The sequence below is a fragment of the Ambystoma mexicanum genome, chromosome 10 (genome assembly GCF_040938575.1).
Source record: "Ambystoma mexicanum isolate Mex_15411 chromosome 10, UKY_AmexF1_1, whole genome shotgun sequence".
In the NCBI taxonomy this organism is placed as follows: domain Eukaryota; kingdom Metazoa; phylum Chordata; class Amphibia; order Caudata; family Ambystomatidae; genus Ambystoma; species Ambystoma mexicanum.
The window spans coordinates 1481371191-1481394238 of NC_090932.1; the positions used below are offsets into that span (position 1 = coordinate 1481371191).

The following is a 23048-nucleotide window of genomic DNA, read 5'->3' on the forward strand; positions in this document are numbered from 1 at the left end:
CGTGTCTGATTTAATTCAGCAAAACAGCATTTTAAAACATGACATACATGCCTGCATTTTACATTACACGGGGGTCGCCTCAGAAAGTGGCTGGTGCTTTAATATGGGTCTAAAACCAGCACTTAAGGTTTTCAATCTTATTTGGAATGCGTTTATTTTTAAAAAACGAAAATGGTTGCGAGCGAGTTCATGGCGATTCAGAGGGTTGAATTTCTGCGAAAAGGTGCCAATGCGGCGGATTTAAAGTTTGTGTTTCTGTGGCGATATCACCCTTTTATACAAAGCGACATAAACACGTTAGGGAAAGGGGCGATATTGGAGTCCATAATGAGAAGGCGTTCTGTCAGGCGGGCGCGAATTATTTTAATGGGGCATGGGAGTAAAAGCAACTATTTACAAAAAACAAAATGACCATTTGAGGTCCTAAACTGGCCCCGCGCCCCAGACAGGACGCAGGTTGTGTTGTTTTGTGTTGATCATAGCTTCGCGCACTGCCAACGCTTGTCCCCGCCCGGCCGCCGTCCAATGTGCATCCGGAATGGTAGAAGGCTTTAGCGCTGGTTTCTACACACGGCCGCGGTGCGTTGTGGGAGATCTCCAGCCCGCCCCCCTCCCTCTCCTCTCCGAGAAGGAGAGAGCCGAGGAAAACCTAGGCTAGCTTCAACCCCCCAACCTAGACTCCTACAATAATGTGCCGGCGGCTGGCCCGGGGGAGGCCGGCACCCTTCAGCCCGTGCCAGGCCCTCGGCGGGGGGAAAAGCAGGAGGAGCTGAAGGAGGGGAGCTGCCCCCCTCCGTGGCGGAGGGGGGAAAGGAGAAGGAAATATAGCAGAAAACAAAACAAAAAAAATGTCCTACCGGGAGGTGGCGGCGGGAGAGAAAGGGAGGCCCCCACCGGACAGACAGCAGCCGCAAGCCACAGGTAAGACTTTGCCCCTGCCACTGGTCTCGCTATTGGGGAGGGGGCACCAGTGACACTGTTCTACTGATGAAGGGGCAGACTGGGGTATTCCCTTCACCCATGCATACGTCCCACTGTTTGTGTAGATACCTGTGCATGTGTCTGCTTGGTCTGTCTGTATTCGGTTTATTTCAGCATGGTGTGCTTGTTTTTTTAACTCCAACAGGCTGGATCAATGGCATGGACGGCAGCGGGGGGAGCACCCCGGCAACGGGTGGCAGCGGCTCGGCGGAGAAGAAGGGACATCACTGGAAAAGTTACAAGCTGATAATTGACCCAGCGCTCAGGAAGGGGCAGCACAAGCTCTACCGATACGATGGGCAGCACTTCAACATGCCTGTAGGTGACATGACAGCACCCTCTCTTCCCCATGCACCTGAATTTATACTTGATGGAATGCACACCTGCTGAGAGAACGCCAGTTTGCTCCCCTTTGCCCATTCCCCAAATACAAAACAACCGAGGAGTGCTCGCAACTTGGATGGCTAGCAGCTCAGGGTCGGAGGTGTCCTAACATGCCCCCATGTTCATAAGGGAGCAACTTTAATAGTGCAAGTCGGCTATACGTTAGTGTCCACAGTTCTTCTGATAGGGCTACTATCGTTTAATTGCGTAGACCTAAGGTTCATGGGATTATTGCATACAAGTAGTTGACCAGGGACACGCCCCCTAACCGCTCATGTCAATTGACTCGTAACTTCTCATTTATCCAATGGCTCTTTTGCTTGAGTGCGAGCGATAACGACCAACAATGACCCCATTTATATATATACATATATATATTTGTTTAAGTTCTGGTAGTGTTTTGTCTCAAGGGATATTCGATGCGCAGCACCAGACAGCTGTTCATTCATTGACGTTCTTGGTTAACGTGTACTAAAGTCCTTTGCGACCGTGCAGTGACTTGCGAACTGGTTTCTGATTTGAGCACAATGTATCTCTTGCAGCACTTGGACACTGCAGTTTGACGCGCGCGCGTGTTTGTTTGTCACTCTCCCTCTTCTGCTGTTGCAAACTCAACACTGTTTACCCATCCATTAATTACTCTTGCAACTGACTGCGACCCCTCCCCTTTTATACACATGTAGAACTCGGGTGTGCCTCCGGTGGATTCTCTCCGGGACCCTAGGATTGGGCGGATCTGGACCAAAACGAAAGAACTGGACCTCCCTGTTCCCAAGCTCAAGGTATTCATTGGCTTTCAACATGTGCTTTTTGTTTTTGTGTGCAACTCGTGAGTTGTCTGTGAACTGTCTGCTGTCCTCAACCCAACGTGTGTTTAGAACATGGCACGTGCATTTAAAGTGACAGCAGCAAGCTGGCATAGTTTATTTGGATTTATGCTACGCACCATATACCAAAACGAATAACTTATTTTATTTGCACCAAAACCAATTTACTGCTTTTTTTTTGTATGTTTTTTTTTAATTTTATTTTTTGCACGGCTTGCGTTTTGTCCTGAGTTTTTATGCGTCAAACTTAGGGTTTTGCATTTAGGTCGCTTGGGTATCTTGTCTATGAAATGATTACTAACCGACCTAGCATGATCGCAAGCAGTCCTTTATAATTTGGCCAGAGCTGCCTGAAAACGGAGCACTTTCTCTTTCTGCTCTTGACACCTGCAGAGGGTTTCCTGCACGCCACAGACGCGCGGATCAGGGCTGCTCTTGCTTTCTCCCCTTGTGGTTTGACCACCTCGCTGTGCTGCCAGTCAATGTTTGTAATGCCCGTGCCTCTGCTCTGTTCAGATCGACGAGTACTACGTGGGTCCGGTCCCCCCAAAGCAAGTCACCTTCGCTAAACTGAACGACAACATCCGCGAGGACTTCCTGGGCGACATGTGCAAGAAGTACGGCGAGGTGGAGGAGGTGGAGATCCTCTACAACCCCAAGAACAAGAAGCACTTGGGAATCGCCAAGGTGGTCTTCTCCTCAGTGAAGGGAGCCAAGGAGGCAGTACTGCACCTGCACAACACCTCGGTCATGGGCAACATCATCCACGTGGAGCTGGACACCAAAGGTAAACATGTGGGCAGGGCTTGCTGTCAGTGATCCAACCCGGCATTCGTTGCAGTCTGCCATCTTGCGTGGGGGAGGGATTGCATTTCTCTTCCCTCCAGCATAGACCCACACTCCCTCTGCTTCACGGGTGTGACCTCAGATGCCTCACGCACTTGCGTTGTTGCTTCCATTTTTGTCTATTCATGAACACTTGTATATCTGCTCCTATACACATCTCACTCCCTACACTTTGACATCCATTTGAAAATCGCTCTTCTGTCTTTACCCCAGACCGACACAACTGCTCTCCACTGGGTCTGCTATAATTTCGGGTTGGCTGACTCACATCTGCCCCTCCACATAGATTGCGGTGTGTTTAACACGGGATTTAAATCGGTGTTTCCAGGTATAGCAGTTTACAATGTAACCTAAACCAAGTGTCATTTTAAGACCATGGCATGGCCTCTTACACGCAGAATTTGCAAACCGCATGCCCGTGCAAAAGTAGACCCACCACCCTGAGAGCAATTGTCACATGAAGTCCCCTGTTTTTTTAACCAACTCTCCCAAATTGGTTTTCGACATATGCGTCATCTCACTATCCCAGATTATTCGACCGCCCATGTACTACTACCCTCCATAATTCGCATTCGCTCAGGCATATGTGACATTGGATGACGCGTGCCTGTGTCGGCTCTAGGCTTGTGTTTCCCTTTTACCCGAGAATCACATGCTCCCGAATATGTTGCCCGTTGCTAGGAGACCGCAGGAGTGCTTTACTTTACGACATGCCCCAGAGACCAAGTTTAGAATGTTACGCCTCTTTGTTCGTCGGTTTCCTTTATCTACTTCTTTACCACCTTTTCTGCGCTACTATTGTTTACCACCATTCGATGCACGTCCGTGCACGCAGTTTATACTTGCTTCAAACCAGAGTCTGCACAGACTTGTGCTTCGCAAGTTAGCCTGTGGTGTTATGAATATCACGTTGTGCATTTTAAATACATTCGCACTAATTGCAGTCTATTAGTAAACGGCACCAACGCGATTTCTGTTGGACTTGGTATTGATAACGTTGAAGGTAAATAAACTCACGCTGGGCGGAAACTGTTGACACGGTGTGTGTCTCGCTCTTAAAGCTACAGCAGCATGTAAAAAAAGTCAGAAACCTGCATCAAGTGTTGCAAATATCACTTGGGTCTAATTATCTTTGTTTACCATCTGTACAACATAGTGGTTTATGTAACAAACAAATGACAGCATTTCCTGAAATAGTTTTATTTTACTCTGGTTTTTGTAGGTATGTATTGTTTAAGATGTCCCAGCACCTACCATTGTTTAAAATCTTTGTTAGATTGTTGCCTTTTCAGTCCCTTGCACAACATGTTCCATGTTTTTGACTTTGCTCTTACTGTAATATTCAGGCTCTCTCAAATGTTTTTTTTTTTTAAAAAAAGTAGTTAACTCAAAACTGATTTGGTGTGAACATCCCAACAGTTTTCAGATTTCTCTAATCACTTTGTGTGTATGTGCCTGTACATATTAAAGAAATACTTTCTTTTATAGTCATGGCTAATTTGAAGGTAGATTGTGGACGTGCTCAGACATAAGGCATGCTTCAGTTGGTTTAAATCAGACTTGGATTTTTAATTTGTTCATCATATTAGCCCCCGTTGATAGTCTGTGCCTTTTAAGAGTTGCTATAAAAGGGAGATCATCTCATTGTCGGAGTTGAGGCCCGTGGCTGTGGTATTTAATTTACAAATTATTCTTGCTTCTGCTTGCCGAAGCGCCTTTTCTCTGTTGCGACCTCTTTTACCCATGGTGATTTGAAGGAGTCCAATAAATGTAAATCTGATTTGTTCTCCAATTGATGGGTCTTTCTGCCAATGCGTGGCTAGGGGGAGTCTAGGGTCCTGACTCCCTATTTTGGCCAAGTGTTCCCTGGTTCTGATCCTTAATTCCCTAATGGTGCTACATATGTAGACCTTGTTACACACGCATACAATGCCATACACCACATATTTGGTTCGACAATTTATTACTTGGTTGATATTGATCACTTTGTCATTAGTAACTATGAACTTCGTAGTTCCTTCATGTGCAAACTTGCACATTGTACAGTCTCCACATTTGCAAAAGCCCATACTCTGTGGTTGCAGCCATGTCAATTTGGTTAAATCCTTGGGTTCTGGTAATAGTGATGGGCTAAGTTAGTTTAGTTCCTGCCCTTGTAAATATTAGTTTGGGTGTGTCGTCCACATAGTCTCTAATATTCTCATCCAATTTCAAAAGATGCCAATGTCTTGTCAATATCTTGCTGATCTCATTGTGGTTGTTACTGTATTTTGTCACTCATCCCACTTTCAGTTGTTCCAAATCCTTTTTATTGCTGCTAGGTACTAGTGTTTATTCTTGGTTCAGATTTCTACTTTTGTTGAATGCTTGTTTGACACAGTCCTTGATGTAACCTCTTGCTAGAAATCTAGATTTAAGGAGCATGCATTCTTGATCAAAGGACTCCTGTGCCAAACAGTTTCTCCTTGCGTGAATAAATTCTCCCGTGAGAATATTGTAGATTTGCAGTGACAACTCATGGCATGGAGTGTGGAGTTACTTTGTTTCTGTTCTGAATGTTCGTGTACTTAGTTCATGATTCTCCACATAGATTGTGAGATCTAGAAAGTTGATAGATTCTGCGTTACGCATTCCAGTGAACTGGATACCAAATTGGTTATTGTGAATTGCTGAAATTGTTTCTGTCCCTTCCCAGATGATTAATACATCGTCAATGAATCGCATCCACTGGATCAGTTTGTTGGGATATGCTTCATCCTTGTAAATCACTGTCTTCAAATAGTCCCATAAAGAGATTTGCCAGGGCTGGGGCATATTTAGTGCCCATGGCTACTCCTTTAACCTGTTTAAAAAAGCAATTATTGAAGCTGTAAACATTGAAATCAAGTGGTAGTTTGAGTATTTCCTTGATCATTTGAATCTGCTGGTACATGGAGGCTGAGTCATCCTTAAATGTGTGTTCCACAGTATTAAGTGCCCACTGGTGTTGTATAGATGTATATAAGAGCTTTGATATCCAGACTTGCTAGTTTATACCCATCTTTCCATTTGACTGTTCTGAGTTTGACAATCACATCCGTGGTATCCTTTAGGTATGATCTCAATTTGCTCGCTCTTGGTCTTAGAACATGGTCTAGATATTCTGAGTTGTGATCGGACGACCTTCTGCTATGTTATCGAAGTGTTTATGTATTTTAGGAAGAAAGTACGTAATCTGTGTTACTGGTTCCTTGATCAATAAGTAGTTCTCATCGTCTGTGAGAAGTCCGCTGTTGTGCCACTTGCTGATAGTATTGAAAGGGTGATTTTGGGCCATATAATTTTGGCATCCCTACAATGGAACCATCAAACGCATTTGAAGACTGCTCTACATTTTTGTGGTCATTTTATGAATTGCCACCCAAGGGGATAGGATTGATTGAAATCTACATCGAGGTCTTCCCATAAAAATTTCATTGAGATGTCTTTTTTGCCTGTCACATAAGGCATAGCTGATATATAGGGAAGGAGTTGGGTTAGAACCTGATGGAGCTGCGCTCTGACAAAAATTGTCTTGCCGGATCACCTTTCCGTGTAGAGCCGAAGCCATGTTTTTATATAAAGCAGCCAGCATCCAATATTCAGGGTACCCACATTATTCAGAAAGTATGGAAACCCCATCTGTGCTGGCGCTGGATTCGTGAAGAATTCACTGATGCCTTGGTGGCATGGGTAAATCGTGAGCCATGACACTAGATTGTGCATGTAGTTTTGATTTGATGGGCAAATAATTGGCAAGGTTTTCAGAGCACCTGTAGTGCTATTTCACTTTAGGAAAGTCATCACATGTTTCGACCAAGGGTCTTTATCAAGGCTGTGCTGGTCATTGCAAAGTGAGAGCGTATGTTGGTGATCTAGTGAGTTCCCGTGAATGGTTACGATGAAAAGTATGGAAAAACATTTGTCAATTGACATGATGACACACATAGTTCATATATACAATGTGGTGAGAAGTGGTGTGACAATTATGTACATGTTAAGGTACAACATAGGTAATATGTCATATTGTCCCAGTTGGGTATATATTGCAGTAAAAGCGAGTTTGCACCAAGGGCGAGAGAAAAGAGAGAAAATAGGTTAGATAGGGTGGGCTTGGTCCCAGGGGTCTAAGTATCTGGCTGTTGAGGTTCTTACCTGTAATATATTGTCATGGTCCTTGGTTAAGGAAGCTGGATAGTTATAGAGCGCTCACAGCCCTGAGGCATCTGGGTGCTACATTTCTTGTGAACATTACATAGCGTTAGTGCAAATCACAAAGCAATAGGTCTTACAATAGGTGGTTCATTGGTGGTCAACCTAAAGAAGTGTAACTTAGAATTGATGGTACAACACTTATTGAAACATTGTAGTTAATTTGACGTATCACTGATAATCGAGGCATTTTCCATGGCTAGTTACCATGCAAGTGTGAAGTATGGGTACATTATCTATGCAGGTAGGCCAAAAGGGTCAAGCAGGTGTAAGTAAGTAAGCAAGGGGCGGGGGGTCACTGATACATGACGCTTGGAGTGGGAGAGATTACTCTTGTGAAAAGAGCCACGTTTTCAGACTCTTGCAGAAGGCCCAGTAGGAGGATTCAGGTCTGAGGGCTGGTGGTAGTGCATTCCAATGTTTAGCGGTTACCACAGGGAAGCTGTTGCCCCCTGCTTTCTGAAGTTTGTATTTAGGAACACTGAGAAGGTTCGTGTAGGCCGTGCGGGTAGGTCTGTTGGAATTGTGCTTTGAGAATTTATTAGATAGATATTTGGGAGCTGACGGTGAGATACATTTGTGTCTCAATGAAAAGTTTTGAAGACGATTCGATCGTGGACAGGCAGCCAGTGGGCTTTGCGTCTTTCCGTGGAAATATGGGCATTTTTGGGGATATTGAGTGCCGCTCTGAAGGCGTTGTTTCGGATCACCTGCAGTTCCTTTAGTTTGCATTTGTTTGTGCCTAAATACAGGGGCATTGCAGTAATCTAATCTAGATAAGATAAGCGCTCTGGCTAGCGCGATACAGCTGTCAGATGACAAGAAGGCTCTACAGGCATTGAAAAGTTTAGATATGTAATCTGCTGCCGGGGCTGTGGCGTTGTCTTGTCGATTTAGAGAGAAGGCAGAGTCTAGGTAAATGCCCAAGGTTTTTACTTCCTTATAGACTTTGATGGAGATGCCGTCAATTGTGAAAGAGTTAAAGGAGTCATGTAGGTTGTTTGGTGGCAGAGGCCATGTGGGGCCATCCGTGCTTGGATCGTTTGGTAAATTTCGTTTAGAGATTTGGTGTCTTGGTCATGAGTATCTGTTATAAGTATGAGTATTTGGGTGTTATCCGTGTAGTTGGTGTAGGTGACACCAAGTCGTCAAGAAGGTTGAATAAGCGTTTTGTAAAGATATTGTATAGGGTCGGTGATAGGCAAGATCCCTGCGGTACGCCACAGGTGACAGGGGCTGGCAGCGCTGCTGTTGCTGTTGAGAAGACTCTCATGGTCTATTAGAGAGGAAGGACTGTATCCAGTGAATGGTGTTAGTAGAGAATTGGGCTGCTGAGGCAAGGTGGTTGCATAGGATGTTGTGGTTCACTAAATCGAAGGCAGCTGAGAGGTCGAGCAGGAGGAAGAGTGCTAGCTTGCTATGGTCTTTTATCTCGTCCGTTTATATTTTGAGATCAAGTAGGGCTGTCTCTGTACCGTGTGCCGGTCGGAAGCCTGATTGGCGGAGGCCTACGAGGTTGTGAGTTTCAAGATTTTGAATTTGCAAATAGGCTGCGCGGTTGAGCATTTTACGGAGGAAGGGCACTGTTATGGGGCGGTAGTTTGTGGGTATATTGGGGTCCAGTGTGGGCTTCTTAAGTACTGGGAGGACCCAGGCGTCTTTCAGGTTGGTAGGGACAGTGTTTGTTTCAAAGGAGGCGTTGATTAGATTTCCGATGAAGGGGGTGAATTCAGCCCCGCATTCTTTGATGAGGGAGGCTGGGCATATGTCTCCTTGACAATGTGAAGGTTTAAGGCTAGTGATAATTTTCTAGACTTCCTCTGACACCTGGGTGAAGTCGAAATGGGTGATGCAGTTCTGGGTGGAGTATATAGGGATCTACATAGGTTGATTCAGAGTGAGGTTTAGCTTTTTATGTTCGATTTTCGACTGAAGCAGTGCAATTTTGTCTAGCAGAGTGTTTTGAATATCTGTGCCCCATGGCGGTGTCTTTAGTGCACAAGTCCTGTGGAGGCACTGGTGACTCAAGCTCGCCTAAATAGTAAATCATTCTTTGGTGCCAGAATTAGCTTGGTGATTCTGTCATTATAGATGGAGCTTTTGGTTAATAGGATATCCTTTTTGTAGTTTTTGGATGCAGAGGTGAAAATGTTCAGATCCGTGGGAGATTTTTTCCAGTTTGTCTCTGCGGATCTTTTGGTACTGCATAAGGTCCTGAGGTTGGAGGTGTATCAAGAGTTGATGTGCGCCTGGGGTTTAGGTTTGCACAGACTTGGAGGTGCTATTTTGTCTAGGGCCGCTAGGCAGGTTTGATTGTATAGCTCAACCGTGGCAGATGGATTTTTGTCGGTGCGATTCTGGTGTTCTGTGATGGGAAGCATCAGAGGTAGTCATTTCTCTGGCGTTAAGTTGCAAGAGTTTCTGGATAGGGCAGCTGGGGCGGTAGTGGGTGAGGTGTCAATGGTTTATTTTTTGATATTGTGAATAGGATGAGGTGGTGGTCAGACCAAGGGCATGGTGTGTTGGACAGGATATTAATGTTGAAGTTGTGATCTGCCAGACAATCTAGTGTGTGTGTGTGTGTGTGGTTAGTGATGCAGTGTATAAAACCTAGCGCTTCCATGGTGTCAGTGAGTGTGGAGGCGTTGCCATCCTTCGGGTCATAGAGACCAAGTCTCCCAATAGGATTATTTGGGATGAAGGCTTGGTGTTCGGCGTTCTGGTCACCACACAGATCTGGTCTAACAAAGGACAGCCGGACAAAATCAGCAGGACAGGATCAGCTGGGCAGGGACTGGATACCAAAGAATAGTTCTGGTCACTGGATGGTACAGGTACCTCTGGATGCAGTTATTGGGCAGCAATTGGTGGGCCGCAAGCCAGGCTGGTGTCGGGAGGCGTCCCACAAAAATACCACCGCTTCTCCTTTTGGGTATTGGGATTTTAAAAGTGAGGCCTTGCTGGAAGTCAGCAATGCTTGGCCTGGTAGTTGGATCTGGAATCTGGATCAGTGCAAGATGAAGGAAACGGGAACAAGACGCCACGCAGGAAATCGGGAAGATTGTAGAGTCTTGTCAGCGACCCTTATTTATAGTTCATAATGACATCGTCAAACTAGAGGCTGGGCAGGCTTAACTAAGCACTTCCCTAAACTACTTGGATTGGACAGGGGTACTAATCTCCGCCTTGCTCTCAACTGGTTGGATTTCCAAGGGAATGATGCCAGGTTTATGAGGTGAGTTTTACAATGTCCAAAAACTCCCACATTTACATTACTAGTAATCTGATTTTGCCAAAAACACAAATGTACACCATTGCAATCTCTTGGCAAATTATACACACCGGTTACATATTGTGTGAAGCACATATTGGTCCAATCCTCAAGTCTGTCGGACCTTCTTTCGCCCTTCTGAAACATTTTGGTAATTTTGAGCATTCAAGATTCGGCCCAAAATTCCCTAACTTTACACACAGATGCGCATTCTCCCCAGGGATGTATGTACAAAAATGTATGTTTGCAATATTAATACTTTTCGATCCTCAATACTTTGCCCTTTCTGTCCCCAATGTGTCAGTGAGTTCTACCATGTCTCTAAAGCAAGCACGAAAAATCACTTTTAAACTGCAACATTTTTACAGTTTTTCAAAGTCTTGCTGCAAAGATTAGAAGTCTTTAAAGTTTGTTCCTGAAATAGTCTTGGGGAACAAAAGGCAGTTTCTTTGTTCCTGGGTCAATTTTATTTTTCTGTCCTTCCACTGCTGCCAACTGTCATTTCCTTTAGAGCAGGGTCGAGGTTTCTCCCTTCATTGAAGTTATATTGCCCCCTTCACACCTACGGCTTCCTTCCATGGGAGCTTCATTGTTTGGGTCCCAGCAGAGACAAAAGTCTGTTCAACCCCGTAATTGTAAGGGGGTTGTCAGTATCTGCTGAGAGAGCCTTCCTTTTGGTTCCAACCCTCCAAGCAGAACCTGTTTCAAGTTGGATCTCCAGCCACCATAGTTTTAATCTTTAATTTCTGACCTTAGATCCAGAATTAAAGCCAGCCGGTTGCATTAAATCCATGTTATACAGTCTCCCCAGCAACAAACCCCTTCATATTGCTAAATACTGGCAGGCTTTCATTCACCAGTGTACTGTTCCAAAACGCAGGCATTTGGTTTTCTTAAATTTAGCAAATGCCCATTTTTTTTACAACCGGCCTTTCCTTCTTAAATTCAACTTTTCATCTCCAGCAGATTCACACACTGCCTTGCAGCTATCGGTAGTGTCTTGAATGCTGGGGTTGGTCTGCAGCACAGATACATTGACACAGATATGGCTCAGCTAATTAGTCTCTCTCTGAACAGTTGAGTTTTTGATACTTTTGCAAAGAAAATGAACGTGTTTCCTGTGTAAGTAAAAAAGTAAAATTCCTTGTTGATTCAATTTTTTTTTTTTAGCGTTGGTTTGACTGGGCCTGTCACTCAGAAATTATGCCTGGTTTTGGTGAAGCACAGTGAAATATCCTGGGCATGACAGGGCCTTTTTAATCACAGTGCTTTCAAGGAACAGAGGGAATTAGCGTCAAAGCCGCATTTTCTTTAAAGGTGAAAAAGGGTTTCTTTTCAATGGATATTTCGGCTTTTGCAGAAAAGCAACGCTGCTTTTTCCACTTTCTTCCTTTTGTTTATGTCATAACCCACTGGCAATCTCCTTTAATGTGCCCCCTGGTTCCATCCTGCCCGATGTGTGCTTGGCAGGACGGTGCAGCCATTTTTGTTTGTTGCAAAATGCAGTTTGGAGTCATGACGCTCACAGGAGCCAGCGGAATCCTTTTTGTGGTTGTTTCTGCGCAAATGCATTTTAGTGATGTGGGGCAATGCCGTTGAATGGGTCTATATATCCCACAACGGATCCTGGAACCAACAATAAAATACCCAAACACTACTAACTACCTGTGCTCTTGGCTCCTCTCCCATGTAGCGCACACGCCCAAGTGGGCTAGCCTTACTACACAGAACCCCACAAGCCACACATCTGCCACAAGAAGAAACTGCAGCAAATAACAAACAATCCCAGACACTGGACTTTGCCGCTCCAACACAATAACCCCAGTACACACAATCAAAGCCTTCTCAGAAAGCCCACACGCACAGATTCCAGTTTCATCAGGTTCTGTAAGTACCAACAGAAGAGCACAGATCATGCCACATCATATCATAACTCTACCCTATCCCTCTTCCCTCACTAACCTACCCAACCCACTTTTTTACATAGTCATGTGAGCACCTGGAGACCATTCAGATGTTAGCGATGCATGGTATAAATCAACATAACATTTGGAAGGTTTGAAGGTGGAAATTGTTAACGGGTTGTCCAGGATTTTCATAAGAAATTATCTGAAAGTTAAGTAGGGACAGAGATGAGGTGATGTCATGTGCATTACCAAACTGACCAAGGAGTTTGAAGAATTCTCGAGAGGGATAGTGTGCTGTGGTTAAGTGCCGAAGGCAAGATTTATTTGGCTTTGGGACAGTGGTGAATAACATAGCAGTAGTTCTATGTTGCAATGAAAATTAAAACAACCTGCGTTCACTTTCCCTAAATGCGGATTGTGAAGTTGATTTACCATTTTTTAAATGTATTTATTTTTGTACATTTTTTTTTAAAGTGGTGTAATTTTGCAATTCTATATTTTGAGATTAGATTCCACCCCTTGCCAGGTTCCGTTTTAACATTTGGTATTTTCACATACCTTATACTGCATTATTATCCCACACTCCATGACTCGGTCCCAAAACATAACAATTGTGCAATTTTGGTGGCACACACTGAGGCTTAGGGGACGTGGCAGATTCGCAACTGTGGGGGGTACACAAAACCGCAAAGGTATACAATATCCCTCACATTCTATTAAAAAACGCTATATAGGAACTGTGAAAGCAGTTGTAAATTAGAGACAGCCAAACCAGTTTTTCCTACTGTGGTATGTACTTGGCTACAGCCTGGAGGATAGCTCAGGGACAACAGGGTTTGTCTTGGAAGCAAGACAATGTCGAGCAATACAGATTTGAATCTCATGCTTAGCTACTGGTCTCTGGTAATTAGAATGTTAAAAAAAGATTGACTTGGTTTGGTGCTGTTGGACCAGTTTCTGCATTAAGATCCCTGTACAATTCAAAGTGCCTGGACTTGTGAGTTTTGGTGCTATATAAATGTTTCTGGATCTTGTGAATCTGCTGAGATTCAAATGCTTTGCACAGGCTGCCATCTAATGGTTGGTGCAGAGCATTGCATGTTTATGAATCGAAAAAGGGGCGTCGACAGGGGTGTGTGCCTTTACTATCCCTACTCTACGTTTACGAGTACCCATGAACCATCAAGCGTTAACGTCCTCAGGTTGATATGCTACCAAGTTTGGATGCCAAACGCAGAGTTTCAGTCAATGAAATACCGCCGATATCTTAGTCACACTGAAATCCACATTCAAGCACAAAAACGAGCTCGGCTGTGCAGCAGACGAATGCTGAAAGGCGCATCACGTCAAACTCGATGAAATGGGGAGAGTGTGGCGGGGATATGATTGCTCATCATTTCAGTATGCTTGGAGGGTGCCTTTCACTCCCATTATAACCTTACATATAACACTTTGCTTGCACGTTCCCAAGCATCCCAACATTTAAATTTTGCCCACTCTGAAATACTAAGTTCCCTTAGAAGGACATGCACTGCTTGTGCAACAGTTGTCTTCTAAGGGACCACAACGACTCTGTGTAAGGCCTGTAGGCTCTTCAAGCTGGAAACTTTAAAGGAGCATCATACTAAAAGGTTGGGAGCATACGCTACGTAGGCGGAAAAGAAATGGGCGAGTCGACCACCACTGTAGAAGACCTCAAGGTGGAGGGGAAGGGGGCTTCGTAAGCAAAGCCGAAGAGAAGACTGTAGAGGAAACGTCAATTGGTTTCCTCGCTGCTGCCCCCCAGCTCGGTAGGGCGACGTCGGGTCGTGCTGTGGAGACAACCCCTTTCGTCCATAAGGCTGCACTAGAGCCCAAGCCCAATTGAATGGATGAACACAAACACCCCACATTCATCCAACGTCCCTTCTACATCGACAACTAAAATGGCAGAAAGGGTTCCAGTGCCACATAAAAGGCCGTCGCCACTCGATCTTTCATCGCTTTAAGCCTGGTTTCAATGGAGAGTGGTATCCCTTGTAAGAAAAATCTTTTCTCCCTCCAGAAATACTTTGTATGAAGATCTCCAAGTAAATATGCATAATAGTCATCAAATTTATTAGTTGCTGTGGAGTCGTATACAGCTGCTGTGGGGGAGGGTGTAATGAACTGGTGGAAAATCCATGAAGGGTAAAAAAAGCATCAAAGAAATTGATTGTATAGATACTATAGCTAAAATCCGGAACTACAAAGTGCACTCCATATTTGCACAAGTAGATAAAGCCTAGGGATCTTTGCCTAAGTATCTTGATCAGTTCCTCTGTCCAACTATCGGAGAACAATTCGTGCGTCTCTGACTGACTGTACATGCACACTCTAAAAATCACAACCTAAGTAGCAATATCTGTGATTCTTGTAAGGATCTAGGTGCTATTCAAACCCTCAAACACTTTTTGGTTGAATGCCCAATGTTAGCGGAAGCTAGAACAAAATACTTGGGGTGTTTTTACTTTTAGATTAAGTAATGATGCATGCACAGAAGATGTATAGAACCGTTTGAATGCGGGCAATTAACTCTAACTGCTGAAGTTGTGAGAATGTTGCGAGACATGGGTATTTCAAATGTTAGATGAAATGTGCGTTTTAAATTCATTTAGATGAGAATTTGTTGTTTTTGTTTTTAGGGTTTTATGATTCATAATTTGATTCATTTTTAGAAAGAAGTTTAATTCATTATGTAATTTTATACATTTCTATATTTTCTATTGAAATTGTATTTTAAGACTTTACAGATTTGGTTGTATTCTGGTGTTTTTGTGAAAGAGCCTAGTTTTAATCTTGACGCAATAAAAAAAAAAAATTGACCCCAATGACTACACCATGTCATCCCCAGAGATAACTGAACCTCTCACATCATCCTCTCGTACGGAGGATCAAGAGTTATATGCTGATTGCTAAAGTGTGCAGCAGTAAGGTTTCAAATTCAAATGGAGGCACCACAAGAAAAGGCTGACTTCATTAAGGATGTCCTCTAAGAGATGAGCTCAGCATCCCAGGTTATCCCATTATTAAAAAGTGTAGTCCAGAGAATTGCGCCTTCTCTTACAAGGCTCACTAACTCGAGAATAGAGCAGAAATACAAATCAGCAACTACAGACCCTCTCTATATGAGAGGGCAGCACAAAGTAGACTACCTATTAGCGACAACCACTAGAAAAAGAGGTGGGGGGAAGGCACCTCTATCAACAAGTGAATTCTCGCCAGACAATGAAAGCAAAATTATCTATGCTTTCGGAAGGAGAATAGCTACATCTGCCCCACATGAAGTTGAAATTGCTAATGCAACCGCTCTCATGGCGAGGTATGATAGGGACCAATGGGATGAAATAGAACTGCTTACAGATCAATTAGCAGAACCAACATGATCAGCAATGCTAAATATAACAGAGGGAAAAATACCTTCAATGCAGTAATAAAAAAACTCTGGATATCACAGACAGCAGGCAGAATTATTACAGGGGCAACCGTTATAAAGAGACCCGCTTGGCTCGGGGTTCAAACCCGAAACACAGGCCAGCATCCTGGAAAAAACAGTCAAGGATGACTGCATGTTCGAGGGAGCTGCAGACGAAGCTCTTGGAGAAAGCTAGAAAATAACATTACACCCCTAAAGCCAAATTCCAGTGAAACCTTTCCCACAGAGGGGACATTTTGGAGGCAAATTGTCCTACACCCCAGAGCAAGCCAACACCAATGACATCAAGGTAGCTCAACATTCCAGAGCAACCACAATCTGGGACAAGGTATTTTACTTGCCCATGTACTCCCACATGGGCAGAGCACGTGGCAGAGGGCAAGCCTCGAGAGGCTCAGCCCCCGCCAACAAATGACTACCCAATACCATTCCCCTTCTTTTCAATCCCAGTAGGAGGTTTGCATAGGATTCAGCTTTCACCCACACATGGTAGGGGATAACCTCAGACAAGTGGTTCTTAAGTGCAGGAAAGAAAGGGTACTGCACTGAGCTTTTGACAAAACTGTGCCATCAACAATAAAAAAACAGAAGCATACAGTAAGGGTTCAGAAATGTGACAGGGACAACTTTGTGAAGATTTTTCAAAAGATGCTATTTTATTAACTTAAAGGTGAGATAAACACTTCACTATTCATACCCTGATGAGGATTTCCCTGCCTAAAATAAACTAAAGGAAACACTCTTAACAAAAAGCTTTCTGTCCATCACACTTATGCTTACAACAATGAAATCAGGTAAACTATGGCAAATCAAAATGACAAAAATAACAGTTTGACACTATAATTGTTTCTCTTTCCAGTCTGGTTGAATTCCCCTTCGCCAGATTTATGCAGGATTCTTTTCAACAGTTCCAAGTTCTAACTCTGTTCTTTTTATTCCAACTTAACGACAGTTCCAATCGTTCCAACTTGAAATCGACCAATAGTTCAAGAACATTCCACAAGGTTTTCCTCCTCACTTTTGACAAAAAGAGCCCAAGGCAACTTCTAGACCAAGAATTCTTTTTGTTTCATACAAATCAAAAAAAGTCAAGATTATTCTGACACAGTTCACAAAACACTTGTTTCATCAATTTTGGATAAAACTGCAGCAGTTATAACACTTGCTTCAGTGATCTGTTTGTCAGGACGATTCTGTAACAATTTATACAACCATTAGTCGTTTTACCACTTCTTCTTTGCGACACTTCACCACCACACCACACCACAGTACTTCATCAATTTCCACCTTAGTCTACACACCTACCAGGCCTACTACTACAAAGTTCTCTGGTGTATTCTCCTGCCAGAACAGAACAAAAAGGCTTCACAGTTCTCTGACCTGGTGTACTCCCCTGCCAGGCCTGAGTAAACTACTACCTACAAGTACTTCTGTTGTAAAGGTACGCTTCCAAAAACTGTCTATTGCATCACAACATCAAGTTTATCTCTTCACAGAAAAGGAGAACCACACTAGGGTCTGTTTGTTAGGCACTTGTGATTGCCCCATGCAATGTAGGTTATGCCCCACTCATCCCGTATACTTTCTACCAAAAGGGCAGCCTTCCTACCACTATTGTTTCCCCTTTCGTTCAACAAATCGCTGTGAACAATCTTCATTTATCACATTTACCCTTCTTTGTCTTAAGTAACACTGTTTACAATCATTCTGTTGTTGTATTACTCTCTCTAAATTGCTGGTAGAAAGGAGCTTGCTTAAGAACCACTTTCTCTGGTCTTGGGTAATGGGGTTTATGATTATCTTTGTTTAATGTCACTCTCTCTTGGCTTGGGTAATGATAGTTCTGGTTAACTTGTTCAAGTTTTGTCCCCTTTTTATATTTGTACTTCACTTGATCCTTGTAACAACAACCAAAAAATTCCCTTGTGGTCACAATGTTTCTGCTCTGCCCATTTGGCTCCTTAATACTTAGTTATTCAAAATGATGGTTCAAGGCTAGTGTTTGCTTACGGATCGTTCCAGGGTTTCCATTCTTAGGCAAACTCTCTGGTCTCTTTGCTCGCCTCTCTGCGAAGCGCTGTCTCTTCTCCTGCTTCAAGGGCTCCTGCCCACTTTTGCTCTCCAGTGGTCTGCGTCGCTTGGAAAAGGAACTTGCTCTGTGCCTTTGACACTCCAGTGCTCGGAAGCCACCCAGAGCAAACAAGCATTTCAGAGTGTCTCTCTATCAACGGTCCACTGCGGCACCCCTTCCCACTGCGTGGCCTCTGCAGTTCAGAGCTACTGCGCTGATCCTCGCAGGACCCGGCTCCTCATTTACACCAGTCGTGGTCCCAGAGTCTCCTGCATTAAACTTCGGTCACTCACAGCTCTCACTACTACTCTGCCTCAACTGTTTCTCCTGACCCACACCTGTGGGGGTTTTAAATACCCTCCAAGGTGTGGGCCGTTAACATCAATTAACTGCACACAGCAGTTTTGTGCCTCCTGTTTCCCTCTTCTTGGTCACAGCACTTTGAGCATCGTGGAACTTGAAGTCCAAAATGTTCAAATTACTTTCTCAAATCGCTTTGATTTTTACAACAAGCCATTAGAATATTAGGGTCTCTGGGTACAAAAGGGGTTTCCCATTCCTCCTGACTTGCTTCCCTCCCGCTGAACACCACCACCAGGGTCAGGATTCGGAAGCATCTGCATTTCCCTGGCAACATGAGAAGGGTCCCAAGTCGGGTGTTCTGGGGGAATCGGGTCTGATTCATCACCAATACCTCTGGAACACCTAGAGGTTTTACTTGAAGAAATATAAGAACTCTTACAGAAGAGAACAATGGAAGTAGTACCAGCGGACCAGGTAAACAAAGGAATATACTTGGTGTCGTCGTTTTTGGTACCAGAAAATAAACAATGAGGCCAGTGCTAGATCGAAGACCAACAAACCAATATGTCAAACTTAAAAAAATGCAGAATGACAACTCCACAAGAAATCCTACCCCTACTAAAAGAGGGCCATTATATGGCGATACTAGATTTGAAAGATGCATACTTTCATATTTCAATGTTCCAAAGTCACAGAAAATACCTCTGGTTCACACCACTAAACGTTGCCTACCATTTCAAGGTACTCCCTTTTGGAATTGCCTCAGCATATTGTGTATTCAGCAAAGTGCTTGCCGTGGGGTTGCAGTACATCTACACTGCAAGGCTATACCAGTGTAATATCCATTTAGATGATTGGCTTATAACTGGGAGGAATGCTGAAGAGTGCGTAACACCACACACCAGACCGTGCAATTGTTACACAGCCTAGGCTTCTCAATCAACAAGAAAAAGTCACATCTCATACCAGGCAGAGAAGTTTTTTCTACGGGCAGCTCTGAACACACACCATACGCAACACCGGAAAGAGTGCAGGCTTTACAGAAACTCAACCTTTGACCTGGTTTGAGAAGTGGGATATCAGTCAGAAAAGTAATGAGACTCCAGGCATGATGGCATTGTGTATATTCATAATACCTCATGCATGACTAAGAATGCAAATAATATAAGAGCGGCAGGCAGAACAATGGTTCCAAGAAACGGGCCAGTGGGCCGATCTAGTGGTAGTCTTACAAACAGTAAACGAAAGCCTTCTTTGCTGGTCACCAAGAAATATGAGCATAGGAAAACCCTTTGTGTCACGGCATCCACAAATAACGATAACGGACACATCACTGGCAGGATGGGGGGGGGGTACATTGACTACACCTCACTGCCCAAGAAAGCGGACAGCGAAACAAAACACTTACCACATAAACTGACTAGAACTCCTAGCTATATAAATGGGATTGCTTTCCTTTCAAAATGTTCTACTGCAGAAAGGCCCTCCTGCTACAAACTGACAACACTACTGCAATGTTCTATATCAACAAACCTGGCGGATGTAATTCAAAACAGGTGTCCACCCTGGCACAAAACATTTGGTATTGGTGCATACCAAGGGACATATCTATACAAACTCGGCACTTACCTGGGATCCACAACTGCCTAGCAGACTCACTCAGCAGAGTCTTAATACCAGAGCATGAGTGGGAACCAACACCAATACATACGCAGATCTGTGCGACATGGGGTCAGCCAACAGTACACCTGTCCGCAACAAGAGAAACAAAAAATGCCGAACTTTGCATCCAGGTTCCCACAACCAGGCTCCCTAGGCAACGCACTATGGATGATTTTTAGTCAGGGATATTTGCATACGCCCCCCCCCCCCAAACAACACCACTCATATGCAGGATAATCTACAAAATGCACCAGGAGACCGTACAATGATTGCACCAGTGTGGGCATGGTATTCACACCTGATGCACGTGTCTCTATCTACCCCTCATACTACACCCAATACAAGACCTGGTAACACAAAGAAACCAACTGGTCACACACCTCAGACGACCAGCTTGGTTCATGGGGCCGTAGAGTTTGGCCATCTCCAACTCCCCACATTTAGAGAAGCAAGAAAACCGAACACGGGGTGTTGCTATTTCAACAAATTGAAAAGATGTCTACTCTGGTGCAAAAGAAACAAGACAAATCCCATAGATTTCTCAACTCTGAGGTGGTTCTGTATCTTGTGTACTTGCTAATCTCAGGCCTTGTGTATAATTCACTTAGTACCCTTGGCAGCCATAGCAGCATACCCATCATAACACCAAAAAACATCATGGTGGAAAGTACAAGTTGTTAAAGCATTTAGAAAGGTGCTAAACACATACACCCATCGGTATCGCACAACTATCCAGGTTGGGACCTAAACTCTGTTCTCACTCGATTTATGGAACAACCCTTTGAACCCATGCACAAATCCTCAGTTAGGGAGATGACATACAAGGTAGCCTTCCTCAATGTTATAACCTCCAGTAGATGGTTAAGTGAGCTGCAAGCTCTATCTGTCTCAGAACCATTCGTCACCACATATAAAAACAAAGTGGTTCTCAGAACGCACCCCAGATTCTCTAGTAAATTCATATTTAAATTCCATGTGAACCAAGCAATTGAATTACCAGCATTCTTCAAAAACCTGCAGACCAAAAAAGAAACAAAACTGCATCTTTTACAGGTATGCAGGGCCCTAATGTACTACCTCGACAAAAATAAGGACGGAAGAAAAATGCAACAATTTTTCGTTTCTGTTGCAGCAGGTAAAGAAGGGGGAGGCAGTTACCAAGGCATTGTTAAATGCATACAAATTTGCTACCCCAAAGCGAACAGATCATTGCCATGCACACCAAGGGCTCTCTGGTGAACCAGAAAGAGTCTAACGACGTTATGACATAGGCAGAATTGGTTTTATTAAATTAATAGAAAACTCCTGAGTGTCCACATTTCTATGAGGGAAGTTCCCCTTCTCTCAAAACGAAAACTAAGGGTGATCGTCAGTGTCCAAAGCAAAAAGTCCTCCGTCCGAATCCTAACCACCTAACGGGTCCTACCACTATAGAAAAAAACTTTTTTTCTAACAGAAAGGAGGCCGGAGCAATAACCTTTGCCTGGTCCAACACTTGGAAAAATAGTTCTTGAATGTCTTATAACTGTTCATGTTGTCTTGGCAGACATTGATGTTAAAAACGAAATATTTTTCATGCGTTTCCTCAGGTTGGAAGCCCTTGACACCAAGTCTGTGGCTCTTGGTGGCAGACTTGTTCGCTCTGTTTGTTTGCTTTACATAGGGTGCTTGCCCACACAGGTTTTTCAGGTTCCTGTAATCTCGCTGGTTCTCCCAGCCTCGATGCAAGGTCTTCATATCGATATCAAACAGTTTCATATAGGGTGCTTGCCCCTTTGGGTTTCTCGGGTCCATGACCTTGTCGGCTTTACCAACCTTAAAGGCATGGTCTAGTAAAAAATTTTATTTAAAAAATAGATGGGCAACATAAAAAAAAATACTAGCATTCTCTTTTTTAAAACTTCCTATGTAAAATTTTGAGCTATTCAAGCTCAAAATTCGCAAAAGCAAGCACATGGGCGCATCCATTTTGTGAAATGGAGGCCCTCCTGTGCTGGCTTTTGCTTTTGCGGCACAAATGAAGGAAAAGCCAGCCAGCTGTAGTAAACAAAAGCTACCGCTGGGTGGCTTTCCCTTCATTAGTGCTGTACGCGGAGGACGGGGACCGGAGACCAGAGCAGGAAAGCTGCAGCTGAATCTCGGTAAGTGCTATTTATTTATTTTTTTTAAAATAAGCACTAGCTGTGGTTTTAACTTAGAAATAAAACCGCAGCTTTAAAAACGTTTTTATGTTTGCGGTCGCTTTTGAAGCGACCGCAAACATAAATACAACGTTATTTATACGCGTTGTGTTTCTGCCTGCTGTGGCTATCACTTTGGGTCTCCGGTGCTCCCAGTAGTGTTTCTACCTACAGCTGATTTCCCATTTGGGGCTCTCGGGCTCCCCATGGGGAGCCCGAGAGCCCCAAATGGGAAAGCGGATTCAGGCAGAAAAAACGCGGTTGTTTTCCGCAATGCCGCGTTGTTTCTGCCTGAATCTGCTTTCCCATTTGGGGCTCTCGGGCTCCCTGGAGCCTGAGAGCCCCAAATAGGAAAGCAGATTCAGGCAGAAACAACGCGGTTATGTTGAAAAACGCTGCGGTTTTTCTTTCCGAGTTTTTCAGGCTCCTCCGAGCCGGTGGAGCCTGAGAAACTTTGAAAGAAAAACCGCAGCGTTTTCCAACACAATAACGTTGTATTTGTTTGCGGTCGCTTCAAAAGCGACCGCAAACATAAATACAACGTTTTTAAAGCTGCGTTTTTTTTTCTAAGTTTTCCGGGCTCCTCCAGCCCGGAAAACATAGAAAAAAAAACGCAGCTAGTGCTTATTTTAAAAAAATAAATAAATAAATAGCACTTACCGAGATTCAGCTGCAGCTTTCCTGCTCTGGTCTCCGGTCCCCGTCCTCCGCGTACAGCACTAATGAAGGGAAAGCCACCCAGCGGTAGCTTTTGTTTACTACAGCTGGCTGGCTTTTCCTTCATTAGTGCCGCAAAAGCAAAAGCCAACACAGGAGGGCCTCCATTTCACAAAATGGATGCGCCCCATGTGCTTGCTTTTGCAAATTTTGAGCTTGAATAGCTCAAAATTTTACATAGGAAGTTTTAAAAAAGAGAATGCTAGTATTTTTTT

At 43.9% G+C, this 23048-nt stretch overlaps 1 protein-coding gene across 1 annotated transcript in view; it reads left to right on the forward strand.

The window, feature by feature from the left end:
- The first annotated feature begins 550 nt into the window (after nt 1–550).
- SETD1B (SET domain containing 1B, histone lysine methyltransferase) overlaps nt 551–23048 on the forward strand; it is a 993120-nt gene continuing 970622 nt past the window's right edge. Inside the window, exons 1-4 of the mRNA XM_069619589.1 lie at nt 551–921; nt 1127–1299; nt 2049–2147; nt 2709–2979. Coding sequence (XP_069475690.1) covers nt 849–921; nt 1127–1299; nt 2049–2147; nt 2709–2979 — 616 coding nt within the window. The 5' untranslated portion in view covers nt 551–848. The remainder of the gene's footprint in view (nt 922–1126; nt 1300–2048; nt 2148–2708; nt 2980–23048) is intronic.